Genomic DNA, 25,535 nt, shown 5'->3' with positions numbered 1-25,535 from the left:
TTTGTTGATTAATTTGGAGAGGCGGGCGAGCACAGGGGTTGATGGAGCGTGACATGCCCATTAAAGGATGACTGAGGGACACAGAGGTCTGGCAGGACAGGACAGGCCTGAAGCCATCCGCAGATAGTCGAGCTCTGTGAGCGTAATGCCCATCGAAATGACATGTAAAATAAGAGCCACAGTTTGCTCTTTAAAGGAGAAGTTCACTTCTAGAACAAAAATTGACAGATAATTTACTAACCTTTCTTTCTTCAGTCGTAAAGAAATTATGTTTTTTGAGGAAAACATTTCAGGATTTCTCAGGATCGTCCTACATTGCTGCAGAAGTACAGAACCAGTGTTTACAAAGTGAACATGCAAAGAAGATCAAATGCCCTTTACAAAAAAAAAGTAAAACAGCGATGTAGGACAATTTTGAAGTTGAGATGGGAGTTTTTCGACATACCCTAACTGTCATGAACCGGAATACACAGAGTTCACGCAGAGCTAGACAAGAGGAGCACTTGAGGTTGAAAAGTATATAAATTGTAATTTTTTTTTTAGAAAATAAATCGTTTTGCTAGATAAGACCCTTCTTCCTCGGCTGGGATCGTTTAGAGCCCTTTGAAGCTGCATTGAAACTGCATTTTGGAAGTTCAAACTCGGGGGACCATAGAAGTCCACTATATAGAGAAAAATCCTGAAATGTTTCCTCAAGACATGAACATTTTGATGACAACGGGGTGAGTAAATTATCTATACATTTTTGTTCTGAAAGTGAATTCCTCTAAGGGTAAAATTGGAAAAGCATATCAACTTGTCTCATGAATATAAATTATGTGGTTAAATAATTAATATTCAGTAGGCCTACAATGCTTTGTTGAAAGGCAGGTGATGGTTTACCACCTGTTTTGCACTGTTCGTCACAAAATGCTGTCATATGGATACAGAAGATGTGAAATATGTTGCATAAGACCATATATATTATACTTTTATGGTATTTAGCTTTTTTTAATTTGAAAGCTTCCCTGTTTATAATTGGAAAAGTATTGCAAGCAATTTTGACATTGTTGAATTTTGACTTTTAAACTCTTGAGTTTAAATCTCATAAGAGTTTATAACAGAATTTATAACAGAATTGCAACAGAATTACAAGAAGAAAAGTCAAAATATCCTTTGTTTTTATGTCGTAGCAGAAACAAGCTTCCGTAGAAAAGTGGCAAGTACGTTATTAAAACATCTCCTTTTGTGATCCTTAGAAAAAAGTAAGTCATATGGGTTTAAAAACAAAATGAAAGTAGTGGGATTTTTGGGTAAACTATATTTTTACATTCTGTAACCATAAAATATAACCTGTTTTGAAACCACACTGCGCATTTTTCTCCTGAAATAAAGTTGAAGAACAACATAGTTTGACTGCAGGCTAAGCTGCTGTCCTCTGTTTCCATAGTCCAAAGATGACCAGATCCAGGTGATTGGCAACCTGAAGAATATCTCTATGGCATCCAGCAAGCTGCTGTTGGCCGCCAAGTCTCTCTCCGTTGATCCAGGGGCGGCAAATGCCAAGAACCTCCTCGCAGCTGCGGCACGGTAGGAATGAGCTTCATTCGGCGGTCTAGGGAGAGTTTAGTGATTATTAACCAGTCAACCTGAGGGGCAGCCTGCTGGCCAACAACAAAAAAAAATGAGCTATTCAGCTGAATGTTTTTGCACAGTGAGAAACTGTGTGTATCAGTGTGTAAGAACGTGCCTACCTAATCATGTTTAGGGACAATTTTGTGTCCAGAAGTGAGTTGAATCTGACAAAAGCTTATTTTTGGGACTACTCTCATTTGTAAATAATGGTGTAAAAATTAAGCAAATGCATTTTTTCCCCTTTATTTTGTTTTGTTGTTTTGTGATGTGTATGTTTGTTTGTAAGTGTGTGTTTTGTTTGTTATTGTATTAGTTTTGTTTGTTAGAGTATTTTTGTTAATGTGCGTTTTTTTTTTATATTGTGTGAGTTTTGTTTGTGTATTTTGTGTATGCGTTTGATATTGTACAAGTATGTTTGTGCTTGTTAGTGTGAGTTCTTGTTAATGTTTGAGTTTTGTTTGTTATTGTGAGAGAATGCATGTTTGTCAGTGTCTGTTTTGGTTGTTGTGTGTTCATTGCACATGTTATGATGTAGGTATATTTGTGTTAGTTTGTGAGTTTTTAAAGTTTTGTATGTTTGTTAGTGTGTATGATTGTTTGTTAATGTTTTGTTTATGTGTTTGTTTTGTTAATGTATGAGTTTTGTTTGTTGGTATGTTTGAGTTTTGTTCAATGTGTGAGTGTGTGTGTTATTGTGTTAATATGTTTGTGTTAATGTGTGAGTTTTGTTTGATTGTTAATGTTTGTTTGTTAGTGTTTGAGTATTGTTTGTTAAGTGTATGTTTGTGTGTGTGCATATTTTGTTTGTATTTGTTTTGTTTGTGAGTGTTCGTGTATTAATATGAGTTTTGTTTATTGTGTGTGTGTGTTATTGTACATGTAGTGTAGTTTTTGTTGTTGTGTGTTCATTACACATTTGTGTTTGTCAGTGTTTGTGTTTTGTTTGTTATTGTGAATATATTTGTGTTAGTTTGTGAGTTTTGTTTGTTTTGTATGTTTGTTAATGTTTGTTTTATTGAGTTTTGTTTGTTAATGTTTGAGTTTTGTTTATTGTGTGTGTGTGTGTTATTGTGTTAATGTTTGTGTTAATGTGTGAGTTTTGTTTAATTGTTGTTATTAATGTTTGTTAGTGTCTGAATATTGTTTAAGTGTGTTTGTGTGTGCATGTTTTGTTTGTGTGTGTTATTGTGCAAGGATGCTTCTATTAGTGTTTAAGTCTTGTTTGTTGGTGTCTGAGTTTTGTTTGTTTTTGTTATTGTGTGAGTATGTTTCTGTTAGTTTATGAGTATTATTTGTTAGTGTTTTTGTTTGTGTGTGTGTTAATGTATGAGTTTTGTTTGTTGTTGTGTATCTTAGTGTTTTGTTTGTTGTTGTGTATCTTAGTGTTTTGTTTTTATTGTGTGTGTGTGTGTTTGTTAATGTGTGAGTTTTGTTTAATTGTTGTTATTAGTGTGTATATGCAGTGTTGGGAGTAACGCATTACAAAAGTAATAATATTACAGTAGTATATTACTTTTTGCTGTAACGCAGTAATATAACGCATTACTAATAAAATTTGGGTAATGTTATTACTCGTTACAATCTCAGTAAGGCAAGTTACAACAACATATTTTAACTCAAAATTAAGTGGTGAATTTACCAACGCCATAAAACAGCACCAGAAAAAAAAATCTGCCTGTAAAAAAGTTTGCCTGTTTCCTGTAGCTGGAATTTGATGGTTAAGATGACTGCCGAGACGGATTCTACATGTGAAGAGTTCAGATGCAAAACCAGCTAAAAGCCACCTCGGTCAAAAATGAGATAATGATACTGAATGAATGCTCCTGACACATAATATACATCCATCAAATACTTTTACTTCAAACTCACTAAATTCCAGCCTCAGCCCAATCAGAAGTACAAGTACTTACATAGAAACCTACACAAAGTAGCCAGAAAGAAATGCTCATTTTAAAGAAACACGTCGTATAGAAAGAAAAAGAACGTGGCGGACGAGCGTAGACAAGCAACAAATATTATATTTATATATAAAATTAATGAATACGCAAAATATATTTAACTTAAATAGCCTAATTAACAGATTAACAAAACGAAAGGAAAAGACTGAGTGACATATGCTGCTGAGTCAGGCCTGGCGTTGGGTGATGGGGGGGAATGGGGGGCTATGACGTCGCTATGACCGCACCGATCTGATTTGTACCACCTCAGATTCTATTTGACCCACTCCAACTCCCTAAAACTTGTTGATTTTAACCATTTGATGTGGACATTCACAGGTGTATACTTTGGCTTCTAAACTCCAACATGCTTTTGCACCTTGTCTGGCGCTGAGCCAAATAGACGTGCTCAGTGCTTTTAGCCTATATCACAACAATTCAGTGTTTTCAACCACATAAAAATAATGTTTCAGACATTTCAATTAATTACTAGCAAAAAAATACATTTGTTAAATACACATTGCTGTTTGTGAGTTTGTTAATGCACTGGTGTGTAAGGAAAGCGGCAATAATCCTTTCAATTAAAATCTGACGTATTTTATTCATATATAATACCCCGATAACCCCCCCATTAGCCCCCCGAGACTCATACAAGCCCCCCCCAGGTCATGTGTCCTGGCGCCGGGACTGTGCTGAGTTTGGTTCATGTTTGTGTGGCGCGGCGCTCTACGAAAGTTCACGGAAAGAAAAACGAGATGACAGAAATAAAAGTGAACACACTGCAGTTTCGAATGATCTGTATGACCAATTTTTTGTTGTTGTTGTTTCCGCTGTTCGATTGCGCCGGCGCCTCGCGCACATACAACATTGCATTACAACGTTGCACCCTGTTCATTATCAGAATAAAATACAGTCAAATAAACATATACACTGATTAATTAAAATAGCGTGTACTGCGTAGTACAATCCGTGCCGTTCAGCCTGAGGATGTTTTTACGTGCGTTAAGTACAGCCTGGTATACTAATAAATAATAGTTAAGCATTCAAAAAAATTGCGAAAATGGACACATTTAATTGGATTCATGCCGAATGAGAGAGGTAGGCTGCGTGAGAACAACGCATTTGCTTTCAGTTTCCCTTTAATTAAGCAGCATTAAACTACATTTTAGTATTTTATAATGCCTAGTCATACTTCTGTGGATATTTTGATAAAAGTAACTCAAATGTAACTCAAAAGTAGTGTAACGCATTACAATTCAGAGACAGTAATATTGTGATGTAATTTATTACTTTTAAAAGACTTGGTAACTAGGTTGATGCCAATAGCCTTGTGGTTAGTACGTCGACATATAGCGCCATTGCGCTGCGGGTGACCCGAGTTCGAATCCCCGACCTTTCCCGATCCCACCCCCTTCTCTCTCCCACTTCGCTTCCTGTCCGTCTACACGGTCCTGTACAAGTAAAGGCATAAAAGCGCCAAAAATCTTAAAAAAAAAAAAAAAAAAGACAGTAACTAGTAATATATAATGTATTACATTTTGGTATATCTTGCTTACTTGCGCAACACTGTTGTTATGTGAGAATGTTTGTGTTAATGTGTGAGTTCTGTTTGATTGTTGTTGTTAGTGTGTATGCTTGTTAGTGTTTGAGTATTGTTTGTTATTGTGTGTGTGTTTTGTTTGTATGTGTGTCTGAGTGAGTGAGTGCTTTGCTTCTATATTTGATGAATTGTTTGTTAAAATGTTTTGTTTGGATTTACTAGTATGTGAGCGTTTTTGGTTGTAGCTTTATTATTTGCTTTGCTGCTGTGTTTATTAGTGTGTGTCAGGTTTATTCGTTCCAACGCCCCCCACACAAGGGTTATAATACAGCATAATAGACATTATAAATAATGTCGTAATGAAAATCTGAAGAAAAAAAGGAGAATGGTTTTGGGCTTGAGTTACATTTAGGGCCAAAATTAGGGAATAGAAAATATTATTAGCTCAATATAAAAACAATAGAAGTCAGTGGAAAGTACCTGTCATAATGAAAAACAATTTTCTGTGTGCGTGTGTATGTGTGTGTGCATGTACGTGCCTGTGTGTGTGCGCGAATCCTCTCAGGTACCACAGGAAAGCAGCTGCTCCTGAGGGTTTTGAGCTAGATTGATTTAGTTTCCTTAATGAAGGAGAGAGTAGACTGACACACATGCGCACCAGCACACACACACATACACACTCACTCACATCTTGGCTCATTTGAGTGCAACAAAACCTCGTTTTGTCCTGATTTGGATAAATTTGTTAGACCTCAATGTTAGTGCTTCCTTCCTATGTTTAGAAGGGACTGAAAGCTCAGTGAGTCTGAGAAAAATAGATTTGAGATAAGTGAAGTCTTCAAAGGAGCTTTTCATGTTATTCTGACTGTGTGTGATGTTCTGTGTTTCAGAGCGGTCACAGAGAGCATTAATCAACTCATCACACTGTGTACCCAGCAGGCACCAGGACAAAAAGAATGTGACAACGCTCTACGAGAACTCGAGGTACTTGAACACGCACACTTAGTCGAAGTTTTATACATTTTATATTTGAGAGATTCATTAGGTCTTCTATGGTGGCCTTATATAAATACAATCAACATTAGATCATATTTGGCCTTATTTGTTGCAGATTGAAAACAGGTGTTTGTGTGATGCCTTGGTGAAACATTCAAATATACCAGGCCCAGGTCAACTGTGTGCTAAAGTAGAGCCAACAATGATGATTTGGGGTCTGCGAATGATTATAATTTGTTAAAGGGGTGACATTATGCTTTTTCACTTTTTGAACATTAGTCAGTGTGTGGTGTTTATCTTTGGGCATAAAAAGATCTAAAGTTACAAATCTCGAAGTCCATTCCAAAAGGAAATATTTTGTTTTTAAAAAATCCCTTTTCAAGAACTACAGCCAATGGCTTCTTTGGACTACAACATTTGTTTTCAGCATACAATAATTAGAATATCATTAAATTAAATCCCGCCCACGTAAATTCAAATTGTTGGAGGGAGGGTAGGGACGAGATGGGGGATTAGTTTAACTTTAGCGATGCAACGCGGCAAACCACTTTAACGAACCGTAGCGTGGCAGGTATAAACACAAGCATTGACTAGAGTGGCCGCTTCAGAGCAGTAATGCGCCGCAGACGTGTGCAGTGTGTGGTAAGAGATTTATTCATAATACAGTGTAGATAGCTTCACTTATAACGCAAGTGTTTTTTAAAATGCATAAACTTGCACCAGAATAGGCTAAGCTAATCAGTGAGGATGTTTTTTGATAATGTTAGGCTGCTTTTAGGCTTATACTGGAGCTGGTTTCAGGCAATTAAACTAAGTATGTAATTAATTAAATACATTAGCACGATAATATCATGTATCAGCGATCTCGCAGGCTGACGATAGGACCCAACACTAGTGTAGAGTATTATTTACTCACCCTCTGTGCATCCTAGGTGTACAGGTGCATCTCAATAAATTAGAATGTCATGGAAAAGTTCATTTATTCAGTAATTCAACTCAAATTGTGAAACTCGTGTATTGAATAAATTCAGTGCACACAGGCTGAAGCAGTTTAAGTCTTTGGTTCTTTTAATTGTGATGATTTTTGGCTCACATTTAACAAAAACCCACTAATTCACTATCTCAACAAATTAGAATATGGTGCCAATAAGCTAATCGACTCAAAACACCTACAAAGGTTTCCTGAGCCTTCAAAATGGTCTCTCAGTTTGGTTCATTAGGGTACACAATCATGGGGAAGACTGCTGATCTGACAGTTGTCCAAAAAACAATCATTGACACCCTTCACAAGGAGGGTAAGCCACAAACATTCATTGCCAAAGAAGCTGGCTGTTCACAGAGTGCTGTATCCAAGCATGTTAACGGAAAGTTGAGTGGAAGGAAAAAGTGTGGAAGAAAAAGATACCGACCGAGAGAACCGCAGCTTTGAGAGGCGTGTCAAGCAAGAATTTGGGTGAACTTCACAAGGACTGGACTGAGGCTGGGGTTAAGGCATCAGGGGCCACCACACACAGACATGCCAAGGAATTTGGCTACAGTTGTTGTATTCCTCTTGTTAAGCCACTCCTGAACCACAGACCGCGTCAGAGGCGTCTTACCTGGGCTAAAGAGAAGAAGAAATGGACTGTTGCCAGTGGTCCAAAGTCCTCTTTTCAGATGAGAGCAAGTTTTGTATTTCATTTGGAAACCAAGGTCCTAGAGTCTAGAGGAAGGGTGGAGAAGGTCATAGCCTAAGTTGCTTGAAGTCCAGTGTTAAGTTTCCACATGTGATGTGTCTGTGATGATTTGGGGTGCAATGTCATCTGCTGGTGTTGGTCCACTGTGTTTACCAAGAAATTTTAGAGCACTTCATGCTTCCTTCTGCTGACCAGCTTTTTAAAGATGCTGATTTCATTTTCCATCAGGATTTGGCACCTGCCCACACTGTCAAAAGCACCAAAAGTTGGTTAAATGGCCGTGGTGTTGGTGAGCTTGACTGGCCAGCAAACTCACCAGACTTGAACCCCATTGAGAATCTATCTAATAGGTATTGTCAAGAGGAAAATGAGAAACAAGAGACCAAAAAATGCAGATGAGCTGATAGCCACTGTCAAAGAAACCTGGGCTTCCATACCACCTCAGCAGTATTGTAATAATGTAAATTATGTTAAAAAATAATGTGTTTTTCGAACCACCAAGCATGAAAGCATGTTCTAGTACACCCTATTCAAAAATCAAGACTTTGTAGAACAGCATAATAGGATCCCTTTAAAACCTGTCTGTGTGTGTGTGTGTTTGTTTTTGTTCATTTTTTTGTTCATCCAAGGCATTTGTTAAAATGTTTTTATTACATTTATGAACCTTAAAATTCTTTAACATACTGTGAGTTAGAAATATCTCAAGTATCCAAAAGGCATGTGCAAAATCTTAAAGCATTGTAACCTTGAATTCTCCCACTGGCACACAGGCTGTTCGGGGAATGTTGGACAATCCCAATGAGCCGGTCAGCGATCTCTCTTATTTTGACTGCATTGAGAGCGTTATGGAGAATTCCAAGGTAAAGGATTAATCACAACATTCCGGAATTCTCTAAGGAAACATGTTCATTCCAAATGTTTACACATCTCGCCGTCTGACTGAACAGGTTCTCGGGGAGTCCATGGCTGGAATCTCACAGCACTGTAAGACGGGAAATGTGCCGGCGTTCGGGGATTGTGTGGGCGTGGCGTCCAAAGCGCTGTGTGGGTTGACGGAGGCGGCGGGACAGGTGAGCTTTCGACCTGATGCTCTCTGATGCTGCTCCCAAAATGCATTTGTAACATTATGCTTTAGACATTACAAATTCAATAGCTAAGTTTTATCAGCATCATTTGATTTATCAACAACTTGAAAATGCTTTTGCAACACATTTAGCTTTGGTAAAGTGACACTTCTGAGGGCAACTGAATAGATAGTGGGTAATTATGTAGGATAGGGCTTGTTTTATCCATCATAATATAATATTATAAAATAAAATGAAATATAATATGGTAGATTTATTTTGTATATTTTATTATAATATATTTTTATGTATGTATGCATGTATGTATGGATATATATGGAGATATATATATATATATATATATATATATATATATATATATACACGCATAAAATAAAAATATATTATGTATATTATGTATAAAATATGTTTATGTATGTGTATATGTCAGTAAATCATTTACTCAAAAGATTTGTTCATAAACACTGAATCATTAACGAATGAAACAAGTGACTATATTTATGACTGAATCATTGAATCGTTTTCTCAGCCGATTCATTCAAAAAACTTTCTTTATGAGTGAATCATTGAATCATTTACTTAACAGATTCACAAACACTGATTCATTCAGGAATTAAGCAAGTGACTGTCTTTATGAGTGAAAGCACCAGTTCAAAAGCACCAGTTTATTCAGGAACAAAACAAGTAAATATCTTTATGAGTAAATCATTGAATCATTTTCTTGGCCAGTTCATTTGGACAACAATGATTCATTCAGGAAGAAAAACAAGTGATTTGTCTGTATGAGTGAATTGTTGAATCATTTACTCAACAGATTTATTCATAAACACCAATTCATTTAGGAATTAAACAAGTGACTGTCTTTATGAGTGAGTCATTGAATCATTTACTCTACTGAGTTGTTCAAAAGCACCAGTTCATTCAGGAACAAAACAAGTGACTGTCCTATGAGTGAATCATTGAATCATTTACTCAACCGATATGATATAATATAATACAATATAGTATAATATAAATATAAATATATATTTTCAGTATTTTTATTATATGTATTTATTTATTTATTTTCTGCCGCATTGGTTTTGTCAGCAGATGCATTTTTTCAGAGGTGGAAAAAAGTTTAATTTTGATGCAATTAATATGAAACATTTTTTAAAAAAAAATTTAAAAAAATAAAAGATTTATATTTTATATTTATTAGGAAATTTATAATGCAAGGTAATATAATATTCAATTATAAATATATACAAGTATAATTCATATAATGTTAAATACATTTTTTAAATATCAAATATTTTTCTTCAGGCCTCTTATTTGGTAGGAGTCTCAGACCCCAACAGCCAGTCAGGTCATCAGGGATTGGTTGATCCCATCCAGTTTGCTAGAGCCAATCAGGCGATTCAGATGGCCTGCCAGAATCTGGTGGACCCGGCCAGCAGCCCGTCCCAGGTGACTGTTTGCTCTTTAGTATCAAGTTTCATTCATTTTTTACTTGTCTGGCCATATCCTGATTGGCTATTTGTAATTTTGAAATCTTTGTGGCTTACGTTTCCTCATCTGTTTGTTTATGTAGGTTTTGTCGGCAGCTACCATTGTTGCAAAGCACACCTCGGCTCTTTGCAACGCTTGTCGTCTGGCGTCTTCCAAAACAGCCAATCCTGTAGCCCGGAGACATTTCGTGCAGTCAGCCAAAGAGGTCGCCAATACAACGGCTAACCTTGTCAAAACTATAAAGGTACAGGCTGTAATTAATTACCAAAAGGTCACTTGGTACAAAAGTAATTGAGAATTGATTGAATTGTGTGCACTAGCATGAAGACTGTGAGCTTATCTGACCATTTCCAGCCTTACAACCATCAATAAAGCTTTATTTATGTGTGAGGATTGAAGTGTTTTAGCAGATGTGATCTCTCTGCTATGTTTCCCAGGCTTTAGATGGGGATTTCTCAGATGAGAACCGTGAGAGGTGCCGAGTGGCCACAACCCCGCTGATAGAAGCTGTGGATAATCTCTCCACCTTTGCCTCCAACCCTGAGTTTGCCAGCATTCCTGCGCAGATAAGCCATGAGGTGATGAAATACTGAATACCACAATATTTCATGTATTATTTTTGTGTGTGTGTGTGTGTGTGTGTACATGGGGTATGCATTGAATTTTTAGGCCCAATTTTTGTATCTTGAACCAAACCAGGAGGACATGCAAATCTAAAAATGCCAAGACAGTGTCATTTGATCAAAAGTATTGATTCATTGAATGATTCATGAATCATTTACTCAACCGATTTGTGCGTAAACACTAATTCATTAAGGAGCGAAGCAGATGACTTTCTTTATGAGTGAATCATTGAATCATTTACTCTACTGATTTGTTCAAAAGCACCAATTAATTTAGAAACAAAAACGTGATTGTCTTTATGAATGAGTCAATGAATCATTTGCTCAGCCGATTCATTAAAAACACTGATTCATTTGGGAATGAAACATGTCATTGTCTTTGAGTGAATCAGTCAATCATTTATTCAGCTGATTTGTTCACAAACACTGATTCGTTCAGAAAATAAACAAATGATTGTCTTAGAGTGAATCATTGAATCATTTACTTTACTGATTCATATAAGAACAAAACAAGTGACAGTCTTCATGAGGGAATCATTCAATTGTTTACTCTGCCATTTTATTCATAAACACTGATTCATTCAGGAACAAAATAAGTGACTCCTTTTATGAGTGAATAATTAAATAGTTTACGTAGCTGATTCATTCAAAAACAGTGGTTCATTCAGGAACAAACCAAGTCACTGTCTTTATGTTTGAATTATTCAGTCTTTACTGATTCATTCATAAACACTGATTCATTCAGAACAAAACAAATGACTGTCTTTGTGAGTAAATAATAAAATAGTTTACTTAGCTGATTCATTCAGGAACAAAACAAAACAAAAAACAGGATCATTCAATCCATTGACTCAGCCAATTTATTCATAAATGCTGATTCATTCAGGTCCAAAAAAGTGACTGTCTTTATAATTGAATCATTCAGTCATTTACTCAATTTATTTATGAACACGGATTCATTCAGGAATTAAACAAAAGACTGTCTTTACGAGTGAATCATCGAATCATTTTCTCTACTGGTTTGTTGAAAAGCACCAGTTCATTCAGGAAAAAAAAAAACAAGTGACTGTCTTTATGAGTGATTCATTCAATTATTTACACAAGCAGTTTATTCATAACACTTATTTATTCAGGAATTAAACAAGTGCCTGTCTTTATGAGTAAATCATCAAATCATTGCTTTGTTCAAAAACACTGATACATTAAGGAACGAATCAAATGACTGTCTTTATGAGTGACTCATTGAATCATTCACTCAACCAATTAATTTAAAACACTGATTCATTTGGGAACAATGCAAGTGACTGGCTGTGCCCGAAATCGAATACTCTGTAAGTAGGTACTTATTTTTTTTAAAAATAAGTAATTGCTTTGAAACGTAAAAATGTATGTTCTATATAGTGTGAATATGTTCTATGAACATAATCTGTACATACTACATCCGTCATGTTTTCTTCATCATGTGACCTACCAGCATCAGTTGCATTGCTTTATTGCCTTTCACAAATCTTCTCAGATAATCACCAGATGTAGTAGGTCATCCAGGTACTTTCGCCTTCTGTTTTATGTATATTGTGATTTCTATTTACTACTTTCACAAATTACTACTTTCACATACTGTCTACAGTATAGTAGGGAAGTATGTGAATTCGGATGCATTCCGTCTTTATGAGTGAGTCACAGAACTGTTCACTTAACCAGTTTGTTTCATTTAGGAACAAAACAAGTGACTGTCTACATGAATGGGTCATTGAATCATTTACTCAACCTGTTCATTCAAAAACACTTACTCATTTAGGAATTAAACAAGTAACTGTTTTTTTTTTTTTTTTTAAGTGAATGATTCATTCAGGAGCAAAACAAGAATAAGAATGAGGTTCAAAAAAACGGTTTAAAAATAACTGCCAATACTGTGTCTAAAATAAAAATGTTCAGCTTAAGCGCACACATTTAATTTTCACTTCACATGTACTAAATTTCTTTGTAAAATGTACCTACACAGCCTTTGTGAATAACTAAATGACTCCTCTTGGAAATATTGCCTGTAATGTTGTGCCAAAACAAAGTGGTTTCTCTCCATTCACTGACTGTTTGACACTGGACTTCCTCACAGGAAGTCTAAAAGGTCAGTGAATGTGGATGGTTTTGCAGTGTTTTTCAAACACAAGTCCCTGACAGTTTTATCAGTCTGTTTCTGGGAGTTTGGTTCTTCATTGTTCTTAACATTTTGTTAATTGTTAAGTGTTTGTATCAATATCTAATTATTTTTAGTGATTGATCACATTTTTGCATTTAATGTTCTGAATCTTAAGCAATTGGTGATATAAAAAAAATATTTTTTTAAAAATTGGTTAATATTTTCCTATTTATATTTGGAATACACATTTTTAGGAGATATTAAAACCAAAATAATTAAATAACACTGTAAAATGAATCTTCAAACTTCTTTCTTTCCAATTCCAGGGTTCAGCAGCCCAGGAGCCAATCCTCCGCTCTGCTCGTTCAATGCTGGACAGCTCCACCCACCTATTAGAGACCGCCCGCTCTCTCGTCCTTAACCCCAAAGACCCACCCACCTGGTCCATCTTGGCAGGCCATTCACGCACCGTGTCGGACTCCATCAAGAGCCTCATCACGTCCATCAGGTCAGCATCATGCAAATAAACAACTGATTCAGCAGTTGAGAAAGATGCGCGTGACCAGTTTGGTGAATGTGAAAAGCTTGCGGCAGCCTCGGCCTCCGTCAGGTGTTAAATAATTATAATGTGGGTAAAAGATGAGGTTTAATTTGAACTTCTTTTAAATAACTCAAGAGCAAGCGTTATTAACAGTAGCAGCTGTTCATTCCTCACACACGCTCTTGTTCTCTTCTCAAATCTTCACGCATACAGAGTCTGTCCCCCTCATTACGGCTCCAGGGGGAAGTAATATCATCAGCAAGCAGTGAAATGAAAAACCAGGGGATGTGTTATAAACAAAGCCAATGAATATAGAATAATTATTATATTAAATATATTAAATTTATACGTAAAATGTAATAAAGTAACACTTAAGCAAATCAATGTATAAATACACAAAACTGTCACAATAATTATTTAACATATCAATTTCACCTGTGCTCATTTAAATTCAGTTAAAGGGATAGTTCACCCAAAAATTATAATTGTTATAAATGATTTACTCACCCTCGAGCCATCCTAGGTGTGTGTGACTTTCTTCTTTCAGACGAAATACAATCAGAGTTATATTAAAAAAATGTTTTGGGTTTTCCAAGTTTTATAATGGAAGTGAATGGGTGTTGAGAGATTGAAGTCCAATAAAGTGCATCCATCCATCATAAAAAGTACTCCACACAGCTCCGGGGCCTTCTGAAGTGAATCGATGCATTTGTGTGAGAAAAATATCTATATTTAAGATTTAAAAAGTGTAATCGCTAGAGAGAGAGAGATTCCAGTGGATGACATAGAACATAGGTGAATGCGGTGACAAATGTGCAAGCACAGTGGAAAGAGAAAAACAAACCACCGTTCACAAATTAGAAATACAAAATTAGGATTTGTAAAAAAAAAATGTAAAGGATTTGGATTTAAGCCAAGAGGAGACTGGTTGTCTTTTGCTGTAAACAAAATTGGAGACTAGGGTATTCTCACCGGAGCTTACGCTACGCCTACATCCTACGTCATCTGCTTGAATGACACTCTTTCGTGAATGTAAGTACGATAGTTAGAAGAAGCTAGAGATTACAGTTTATAAAATTTTAAAAATGGATATTTTTCTAACACAAATGCTTTTTCTTACACAAACGCATCAGAGGGCTTCAGAAGCAACAAAACAAGTGAACGTCTTTGAATGAACCATTGTATCATTTACTCAACCGATTTGGACAAAAGCACTGATACGTTTAGGACAGAAAAAAGTGACTTGTCTTTTTGAGTAAATGATTGAATCATTTACTCAACCGATTTGTTCAAAAGCACTGGTTCATTCAGGAACAAAACAAGTGGCCTCATTTGAGTGAATCATTGAATTTATTGATTTATTGACTGATACGTTCAGGAACTAAACGAGTGTCTGTCTTTCTGAGTGAATCATTGAATCATTTACTCAACTGATTTGTTCAAATGCACTAATATGTTCAGGATTGAAACGAGTGACTTGTCTTTCTGAGTGAATCATGGAGTCATTTACTCAGCCAATTTGTTCAAAAACACTAATATGTTCAGGATCGAATCAAATTACCATCTTTGAGTGAATCATTGAATCATTTACTCATCTGATTTATTCAAAAGCACTGATACATTTAGGAACAAAACAAGTGACTGTGTTTCTGAGTGAATCATTGAGTCATTTACTCAGCCAATTTGTTCAAAAGCACTAATATGTTCAGGATTGAAACAAGTGGCTGTTTTTCTGAGAGAATCATTAAATCCTTTACTCAACCAATGTGTTTAAAAGCACTGATATGTTCAGGAACAAAATAGGTGACCGTTTTTGAGTGAATCTTTGAATCATTTACTTAACTGATTTATTCAAAAGCATTGATGCATTTAGGAACGAAACAAATGACTGTCTTTTGGAGTAAATCATTAAATCATATACTCAACCAATTTGTTTAAAAGCACTGATTCATTCAGGAACAAAACAAGTGACCATCTGAGTAAATCATTTAATCATTTACTCAACCAATTTGTTCAAAAGCACTAAAACGTTCAGGAACTAAACAAGTTACCGTCTGAGTGAATCATTTACTAAACTGATGTGTTCAAAATTACTGATACGTTCAGGAACGAAACAAGTGACTGTCTTAGTGAATAATTTACTCAACCAATTTGTTCAAAAGCACTAAAACGCTGAGGAGTGAAACAGGTGACCGTCTGGGTGAATCATTGAATCGTTTACTCAACCGATGTGTTCAAAATCACTGATACATTCTGGAATGAAACAAGTGACTGTGTTTCTAATTAAATCATTGAATCAGTTATCTAACCAACTTGTTCAAAAGCACTGATACATTCTGGAATGAAACAAGTGGCCTTGGATGGCTTGAGGGTGAGTAAATCATAGGGTAATTTTAATTTTTGGGTGAACTGTCCCTTTAACAACGAAAACATAACTTAAATATACAGATAAACGGAACTGGCTGTAAAAATCCTGCATCCATAAAAATGTAATAGTAATAATAATAACAACTAAACACAAAAGATTAAACGATGGCAAGTACAACTTTTCTTTGTTTGTTTTATGAGCATTTAAGATATTTCTGTTCCCAGAAGCCAACTGTTGTTTTACAATAGGTTTGTTTTATCTGAAGGATTGTTTTTGAAGGATTTTCTCTGTAAGTAATAGCTGAATAACAGACCATGTCAGCTGTCACTGGGTTGTATTTTGCGGTAAGTGACTCTTTCTGGGTTTCTCTCTCCACTGAGAGTGCAGAGGGTGATTGATGTAGCTTGAGGAGACTGAATACAGATCAGACACTCATCCACGCTTCTGCACAGAGTGTGTACGGACGTCCTGGTCTTAGATCAGTGACTGTGCCTTCTCAACTGTAACGCTCTCAGCAGTAGCAGGAACAGCGGCTCGGCTCGCTGCCCACCTGGCTGCCTTCCACACACTGTCCTCCCAGATCAACCAATCAGAACTGGAGCTCAGCCAGACCTCTGTGTGTGTGTATGTGAGCAAAAACACCCACGTCTGCGCTGACTCTCCTGTTTTATGATACCGTAATGTACAATATCCGGATCGAGTTGAAAAACCTAATTCAATTAAGCTGAAAAACACCCCACGGCAACCCTGTAGCAACCTCGGCTCCTCTGTTGTCATAGGGACAAGGCCCCTGGGCAGCGGGAGTGTGACCAGTCCATCGACAGCATCAACAAGAGCATCAGGGACATCGAGCAGGTGTCCCTCGCCGCCGTGGGTCAGAGTCTGCCCCGCAGAGACGACATCTCCCTGGAGGTAAACCAATAAAACGCCTGTCTGTTTCAATACCTGCCGCCACTGTGTAGTAACATTACATTTCATTAATGTTGCTCTGGTGCAGTGTTACTTCTGTTATATCTGCAGCAGCTTGTGTTGTGAAGCCAAGCGTTATGAATCTATAGAGGGCTAAGTGCTACTTAATAAAATGGGTAACACTTTATTTTTAGGTGTCCTTGTTAAAAATGTTATATGTGACCATGCACCACAAAACCAGTCGTAAGTAGCACGGGTGTATTTGTAGCAATACCCAACAATACATTGTATGGGTCAAAATGCTCCATTTTTCTTTTATGCCAAAAATAATTAGGATATTAAGTAAAGATCATGTTCCATGAAGATATTTTGTAAAGTTCCCACTGTAAATATATCAAGACTTAATCTTTATTAGTAATATGCATTGCTAAGAACTTTATTTGGACATCTTTAAAGGCAGTTTTCTCAGTATTTTGATTTGATTTTTACACCCTCAGATTCCAGATAGTTGCATCTTGGCCAAATATTATCCTATCCTAACAAATCATACATCAATGGAAAGCTCATTTATTCAGTTTATTCATCTGATTTATTTCAGATGATGTATAAAACTCAGTTTAAAAAAACTGACCCTTATGACTGGTTTTATGGTCCAGGGTCACATATGTAATAACTATTATAATAACAATTAATTTTCAGTAGTTACATACAAGTAACCCTAAGCCAAACCCTAATCCTAACCCTAACCATATAGTAAATACATGTAAGTACATAAATAATACTCAGTGCTTAAATGCATAATTACACTGTATCAAGGAAACCTCAAAATAAACTGTAACCAAAAATGATAAAAATGTATTTATCAGTGTATTTATTTACAAATTAAGTTGTATGTACATAAACTACTTTTCAGTTTAACAAATAAATAGCTATTTAAAAATAGAATTTATAATATTAATAGTATTTACATTTTTCAAATAATTTTGAAATGGAACATTTAAATAGCTATAAAAATGCTTTAAAATGCTATAAATTGGTTTTCTTTATCCATTTTAAAAAGTCTTGTTTAAAATGTCATTGTACAGTTCAAATGTCAGAGCAGCTAATGAACTTTCAACTGGATTTTAAGACATTTAATAATTTGGTATTAATGTATTATTGTATTGTTGCATTGAAGTACATTTTTAAATGTTAAATAATTTTTTAAATCTATGTATTTAGTTGTCAATTTTACAAGTAATCTATTTTTATCTTTTTTTGATGAATGAATAAATCAATATAGTACTCAAGATTTAGATCATTTAATAGTATGAATAATTTGAAGTACCTTTATTTTTATATATTCAGTTTGCATTTTAAATTTACTTTGCGTTTTATTAATTTTATGTGCTTTTGTCATTTTAAATTTTTTGTCTCATTTAACTTTAATTTTATTTTATTTTAAATTACATTTTAAAATATATATTTATTTATTGGATTTGTATTTAGCTTTCCATTTTTATTCGTTTTTGTATATTTTATTTCAGTTAGTTGCCAAGGAAACATTTCTAATTTTTAAAGTTTAAGGTTTTCATCTAATATTTTCTTTATATTCTTTTAACAATAGCAACCTTTTTAGATTTGTATCAAAATGCCTTTTGGGGATTAATAATTGTTTTCGTTTGTTAAAAAAAAAAAAAAAAAAAGATTATATTATTGTTAAAGAGGGCAATTTTGTTACTTTTTAATATCAGTTTTTCTACATTTTAATATAGTTTTTATTTCAGTGTCCACCCTCAGAATCAAGGAGGGTTTTTTGTACCTTTAATAGTTTAAAATTTGATACTGTATCTTTAAGGGTCACACTTTAGTTTAGGGACCAATTCTAATTATTAACTAATTATTAGATATGGTTTTTGCCTATAAACTCAATAAACTCCTAATTTGCTGCTTATTAAAGGCACACTATGTAAGATTTTTTGATTAAAATATCCAAAAAACACTACAACAGTGTTGTATGTTTTGCAGAGTTATCTACTTACATTATCCCAAATGTTTTGAAGAATGTTTAAATCCAGAGAAAACAGCAATTTTAACTAGTGAAACAACGTGTGCCGATGACTTCATACACCCTCGATTTTCTGGTTTTATTTTGTAGAAAACATGGAAACCCCAAAGACACTTTAAAATGTTGTGCATTTTATTAGACAGGTGACAAACGCACAGAGTACCATTATAACAGAACTTTTCAAAACACTCAAATGTATCTAGAGTGATAAAACAGCACTGCTTTTCTGACCTGAAGGAGCGGAAGCGCTTGACTGTGGCATAATAAAAGCTCCGCTGCTTTCGAGCCATTTATCACACTCGCCCTTCATTAGCAATCACTGCAATCATCAAACTACGCCTTTGTTTCGTTGTTTGTTTTTAATATGCTCCCTCTAGCAGCAAAAACTTACATTTGTGCCTTTAATACTTAAAGTAGTTGTTAAGTTTTGGTATGGGGTAAGTCTAAGGGATCTAAAATATAGTCTGGCAAAATAAGGCATTAATATGTGCTTTATAAGTACTAATAAACAGCCAATATGCTATTAATATGCATGCTAATAAGCAACTAATTAATAGTGAGAATTGGTCCCTAAAATGGGACCAGTACAGAATACCAAGTTGTGGAAAACTGGCTATTAATGTTAATAGTTACTGTGATGATTGTTGAATATTTTTTTTGAAGCTTGGTCTTTTGATAAAGGTCGCACTTTGATTTCAAAAGAGCGAATTGATTTTTTTTTCATATTATATACCCACTTTAACCTTAGTGCTAGTATTATAAATAGTAGCATCAGTGTTTGAGGTAATGCTAATGTGACTCTGCCCACATTAGGCTTTACAGGAGCAGCTGACGTCCGCCGTGCAGGAGATCGGCCACCTCATTGACCCCATCTCCACTGCAGCGCGAGGAGAAGCGGCTCAGCTCGGACACAAGGTAACGGAGACATCAAACATTGAAGAGCAAATATGTTACCGCTGTAGCGAATCCTTGAGTGTCCAAATGCTTTACACAAGTACGAAATGTTCCTGGATCAACAACCTTGTCCTTCTTCATGCTTCAGTATATTACGTCTTCTCTGTGTGCCACTCAAATAAACATCATGATCACATTGTGACTGGATGTCTAAAAATACCTTTGTCTAAACCTGTTTTAATTAAATCCAGCTTTGTTTGTTTGGAGCAAGATTGATGCCTCCTGTCTAAAGTGTTTGTCGGCTTGTCAGTTGAAAAAAATAGCTGGAAAATAAAGTTGTATCAGTTCCCTCTATACGTCACTCTCGCCTGAAACATATACAGGAAACTGTATGTTTGAATGCCAGATAGTCTTGACACATGTTTTTTTTCTCCCCCAGGTGACTCAGTTAGCGAGTTACTTTGAGCCAGTGATTGTGGCGTCGGTGGGACTGGCGTCTAAACATGCCGACCACCAGCAGCAGATGAACATCTTGGATCAAACCAAAACGCTGTTTGAATCTGCTCTACAGATGCTCTACGCTGCCAAAGAGGGCGGGGGAAACCCTAAGGTATTACACATGTGGAAATAACAACAAAAACACATGGGGGCGTTTTTATGAAAAAAAGCTTCATGTTCTGAAACCACCTGCAGATTTGCAACCTGTAGCATCTGATGGTGCATTCCCAGAGCTTCTGGCTGGAAACAATAGACTTTTATTATGTGTATGTTGATGAAGTGGTGCTAATGGGTCTGTGTTGGCCATCTTTATCCCATCAGCCACTAAGTTTTTTGTTATTGCAGGCGACCCACACCCATGATGCGATAGCTGAGGCGGCCCAGCTGATGAAGGAAGCTGTTGATGACATCATGGTGACATTAAATGAGGCAGCCAGTGAGGGCGGGATGGTGGGCGGCATGGTGGAGTCCATTGCCGAGTCTATCGGACGGGTTAGTTACTCTACATTGAAAATTACTGGATGACTCTTTTTGCAAATCCATTGCTAATATTACGAGATCAGCTAAAATCCTAAAGCCAGTAAACTGTATAACTAGTTTTTTTCACTTATTAATTCCAATAATTCCTATAAGATGATGATGATTATTATTGACTATTGTGACTATTATTATTATAATTAAAATAAAATTAGCTGTACAAAGAAAATTATTATATATTATAGATTATTTACTCTGAAATGTCAACTGCATGTGTATATCATGACCATTTAAATACAAAAACATAAACTCATTCACAGTCGTATTTGATCAGTCATATTTAAATGTTTTGTAATGGCTACTAAACTGTTTAATTGACATTACATATGATATTTATATTAACGTTTTTATCTTTAAACCAGTAATGTTATTCACTATACTAATTATCCCTATAAAAATAGTAATAATTATTATTATTATTTTTATTATTAGTATTAGTATATGAAAGTGTGTATGAAATTATTATTATATATTAATTTATATAAATAAGTAGGCCTGTATATTAATAATAAAAGAGCTATTTGACCAAAACAGTAAAATAAATATTTATTTATTTACAAAATACAATAAAAAAAAATTTAATTAAAATAAAAGGTTTCTCATATAATGTAATATATGTTGATTAATTACTACTAAACATATCATTTATAAAAATGATAAAATAATACATTAATCTTATAAATTATTAATTATTAAAAATATAAAAAATAATAAAATAAACAAATGCTTTTGAAGATTTTTACTGTTTTTAAAGAAGTCTCTTTTTGCTCACTAAGCCTGCGTTTATTTGATCCAAAATACAGCAAAGGCAGTAATATTGTGAAATATTTTTACTATTTAAAATAACTGCTTTATATTTGAATATATTTTAAAATGTGATTTATTCCTGTGATCAAATTCCTGTCACATAATTCTTCAGAAATCATTCTAATGTGCTGATTTGAAACATTAGAAACATTTTTATTATTATTAATATCAATATTTAAAACAGTTGAGTAATTTTTTTCAGGATTCTTTGATGAATAGAAAGATCCAAAGATCAGCATTTATCTAAAATAAGCTTTTGTAGCATTAAAAATTAATATTTACTAAAATTTTTATTTAGCATGGATGCTTTAAATTGAAAACGACATCTATAATGTTACAAAATATTTCTATTTCAGATAAATTCTGTTTCTCTGAACCTTCTATTCGTCAAAGAAACCTGAAAAAATTCAACTCAGCTGTTTTCAACATAATAATAACAATAATAAATGTTTTTGGGCAGCAAATCAGCATATTAGAATGATTTCGGAAGGATCACGTGACACTGAAGACTGGAGTAATGATGCCAAAAATTCAGCTTTGAAATCACAGGAATAAATTATATTTTGAAATATATTCAGACAGAAAACAGTTATTTTAAATAGTAAAAATATTTCGAAATTGTACTGTTTTTGCTGTACTTTGGATTAAATAAATGCAGGCTTGGTGAGCAGAAGAGACTGAGACCTTAAAAAAAAAACAACCAAACATTAAACCGTTCAAAAACTTTTGACGGTAGTGTATATATATCACGGTCAGAAATTAACAAGAGCTTGTGCCACCAAAAATGCCACCAAAATGAACAAAAATGCCCCATAAATTCAAGACAAAGGGGCAAAAAATGCCCCTGCACAATTAATTATTACAATGGGAGTTTTTGCATAACTTGTGCTAGACTTGGCTAACGTCATGGACCGACATGTTTGTCTATGAAGCCAGAATGTGATGTGCCAGAAAAGGTTTATATTGTTTACTATATCCATATTAATAATCATTTTTACACTATAAAGAGCAATAATCTACAATAATGATTTTTGTCATAATATTGCAATGCTGTGAGCTTCTGTTTTACATGTGTAATTTAGATACAATTTTAAACAGTCTACTGTTATTGGCAACAGTTTAAAATATTGATTAATATTAAAGTAACTGGGTAAATTTAAGTGTGTGTGTATATATATATATATATATATATATATATATATATATATATATATATATATATATATATAATTTTTTTTTTAGACATCTGTAGAATACTTCATCTGCTCAAAGTCATCTCTATCTGGCACTCTCATATGTAAATGTGTCACAGATACTACAGCTGCCTCTGTATCTCATTATTAGACTGAATTGGCACAACATCTCCATTTATCTGCTCTGGATGCACGCAATCTTTCATTATACTGTCATGACTCACGGTTGAAGACAATGGCAGCCAATTGAATATCTGCAGTCCGATCATTTTCTGCGGGAATGATCGCAGCGTCGCGCACATGAACCACGCGAAGACGGTAATTTGTATTAGGCCTGGATCCAGCATTACATCACTGTTATCCGGGTCTCTTTACTTCACAGATGGATGAAGGAACGCCGCCTGAGCCTGACGGCACTTTTGTGGATTACCAGACCACCATGGTGAAGTTTTCAAAAGCCATCGCCATTACTGCACAGGAAATGGTGAGGATGCTCACTCAAAATACTTCAACATCCTCTCGTATCTTTTAGTCATCGTATCACAGCTTATACTTGTGTTATGTGACCGTAGATGACGAAGTCGGTGACATGTCCGGAGGAGCTGGGGGGACTGGCGTCTCAGGTGACGGTGGATTACAGCCAGCTGGCACAACAAGGCCGTCTGGCAGCTGCCACTGCTGAGCCAGAGGAGGTGAGGATCAGTCCAGCAAGTGTGTCTCTACCCCCACCAGAGCAATGATCTGAGAAATGCACATTTACAGACACGCTAATGGACGCGCAGATGGCCTCACATAAACTCGAGACTTAAAGGACACAGATCACTAAAAAATGAATCTGAATTAGCTCAGTTAGGCTCTTACGGTTTTCTTCAGTGAAAAACAAAAACTTTAGAAGTCCAGAATGCTCTTTTTGATGCTATTGACCTCTGAAAAAAATAAAATTTAGTTCATATGACTTTGCATTATTATTATTACACAGCCATGAATCTTGCAAAAAGGATTTGCTGATTTGCAAAAGAAAAGCATAATGATACTTAATGATACTTAGTTCAGAAATATCAGTAAAAGCTTTCACTTACATAGTTTTTTTTTTCACAAAATAAGAATGAAGGATTTTTCATCTATCAAAAAAGCAGTTTCAAAAGATTTATTTTTAATGACAAAAAGAGGTATTCAAAATGTGTCATTTAACTGACAATCTGCAAAAGAGTGGAAAACGCAGCAATCTGGCATAAAATATTGAGATTTGAAAAATAGTTGTAACCTGGCTCAAAGGAAGATATGAATCATGTCTTTGTGGCAGTTTTTCTGGTGTTGAAGGGATAATACAAGATTTCAAGCAGTTACAAGCCTTACAAGTAGTTGTTGAAAGCAAAAAAGCTACAAAGTGCATCTCTCTTTTTAAGGATTTATTTTTTTGGCATTTTTGCCTTTATAATAGGACAGTATGTTGACAGGAGAAGAGAGAGTGGGACTCAAACTCAGGACGCTAGAAGTGCAACAGGCTGTCATGCTGACAGAAATTCATGTTTTGTGCAAAATCGTGACATACTACAGCAAAACAGACACTATTTTTGGAATCAGCACCTTAAAATGAATAAGAAACAAGTATTTGTAGATTAACTACAAGGATAAAAATAAAATAACTTTTTGACCAACTTGGTCTTTATTTACTCTCAGATCTCACCTGTATTTTGCTTTTTACTTTGAAAAAAACATTCAAGCCATCTTAATGGCACTTGTTTACTATATTGCATGTCTTCTGAAGACATTTAATAGATTTGTGTGAGGAATACAGTTGAGGTCAATATTTTACATAAACATCTGCAAAAACAAGAGGAATTATACAAAATGACCTGATTAAGATATTTCACATAAAAGACATTTGCAAAGTTTGCATACACTTGATTCTTAATACTGTGTTGTTACCTGAGTGATCCACTGCTGTTTATTTGTTTAGTGATAGTTGTTCAAGAGTCTCTTGTTGGTCTTGAACAGTTAAACTGCCTGCTGTTCTTCAGGAAAATCCTTCATGCTTCAGAAGGAAAAACAATGCATTAAAGGGGTCATCGGATGCCCATATTCCACAAGTTGATATGATTCTTTAGGGTCTTAATGAAAAGTCTATAATACACTTTGGTTAAAAAACGACCACTATGTTCATTATTACATCCAGCAACACAACACCTCAATCGCTCAATTGGAGATATTCTTGTGTAACTTACATCCCTGCTCCAGCATCGAAACAATGGAGGTTGGACTGTTACAGCTGATCTGAGGTAAGACGCTCATGTCAATCAACTATCGTGGGAGCGGCCTCTGCGGGTGTGACGCCACAACGACAGGCATCTGAGAATGGCTCGATTTGAAAAAGGAGATATTATTTTTACAGATTAATTAAAAACCACTGCATGGATTTTTATCATTATAGGGTAGATTTGTACATACACTGCCAACACACATTAATGTTCAAACAGCATGAAAACTTTGCATCCGATGACCCCTTTAAGAGCAAGGGGTGAAAACTTTTTGAATTTAAAGATCAGGGTAAATTTTGCTTATTTTGTCTTTTAGGAAACATCTTCTGTAGCTTCTGAAGGGCAGTGCTAAATGAAAAAAAATATGATGTTTAGGCAAAATAA

At 35.0% G+C, this 25,535-nt stretch overlaps 1 protein-coding gene across 4 annotated transcripts in view; it reads left to right on the top strand.

Moving 5' to 3' along the window:
- tln2b (talin 2b) overlaps positions 1 to 25,535 on the top strand; it is a 218,459-nt gene that overhangs the window by 160,955 nt on the left and 31,969 nt on the right. For all 4 annotated transcript variants that reach the window (XM_051099290.1, XM_051099291.1, XM_051099289.1 and 1 more), the window contains exons 30-43: positions 1,430 to 1,569; positions 5,982 to 6,075; positions 8,534 to 8,623; positions 8,711 to 8,833; positions 10,154 to 10,297; positions 10,422 to 10,583; positions 10,777 to 10,917; positions 13,426 to 13,607; positions 16,788 to 16,920; positions 19,778 to 19,879; positions 20,298 to 20,468; positions 20,702 to 20,848; positions 23,276 to 23,377; positions 23,466 to 23,585. In XM_051099290.1, the coding sequence (XP_050955247.1) occupies positions 1,430 to 1,569; positions 5,982 to 6,075; positions 8,534 to 8,623; positions 8,711 to 8,833; positions 10,154 to 10,297; positions 10,422 to 10,583; positions 10,777 to 10,917; positions 13,426 to 13,607; positions 16,788 to 16,920; positions 19,778 to 19,879; positions 20,298 to 20,468; positions 20,702 to 20,848; positions 23,276 to 23,377; positions 23,466 to 23,585 (1,851 nt within the window). The remainder of the gene's footprint in view (positions 1 to 1,429; positions 1,570 to 5,981; positions 6,076 to 8,533; positions 8,624 to 8,710; positions 8,834 to 10,153; positions 10,298 to 10,421; positions 10,584 to 10,776; positions 10,918 to 13,425; positions 13,608 to 16,787; positions 16,921 to 19,777; positions 19,880 to 20,297; positions 20,469 to 20,701; positions 20,849 to 23,275; positions 23,378 to 23,465; positions 23,586 to 25,535) is intronic.

Source organism: Labeo rohita, chromosome 25 (assembly GCF_022985175.1).
Source record: "Labeo rohita strain BAU-BD-2019 chromosome 25, IGBB_LRoh.1.0, whole genome shotgun sequence".
NCBI lineage: Eukaryota > Metazoa > Chordata > Actinopteri > Cypriniformes > Cyprinidae > Labeo > Labeo rohita.
This window is presented reverse-complemented; position numbering and strand designations above follow the sequence as displayed.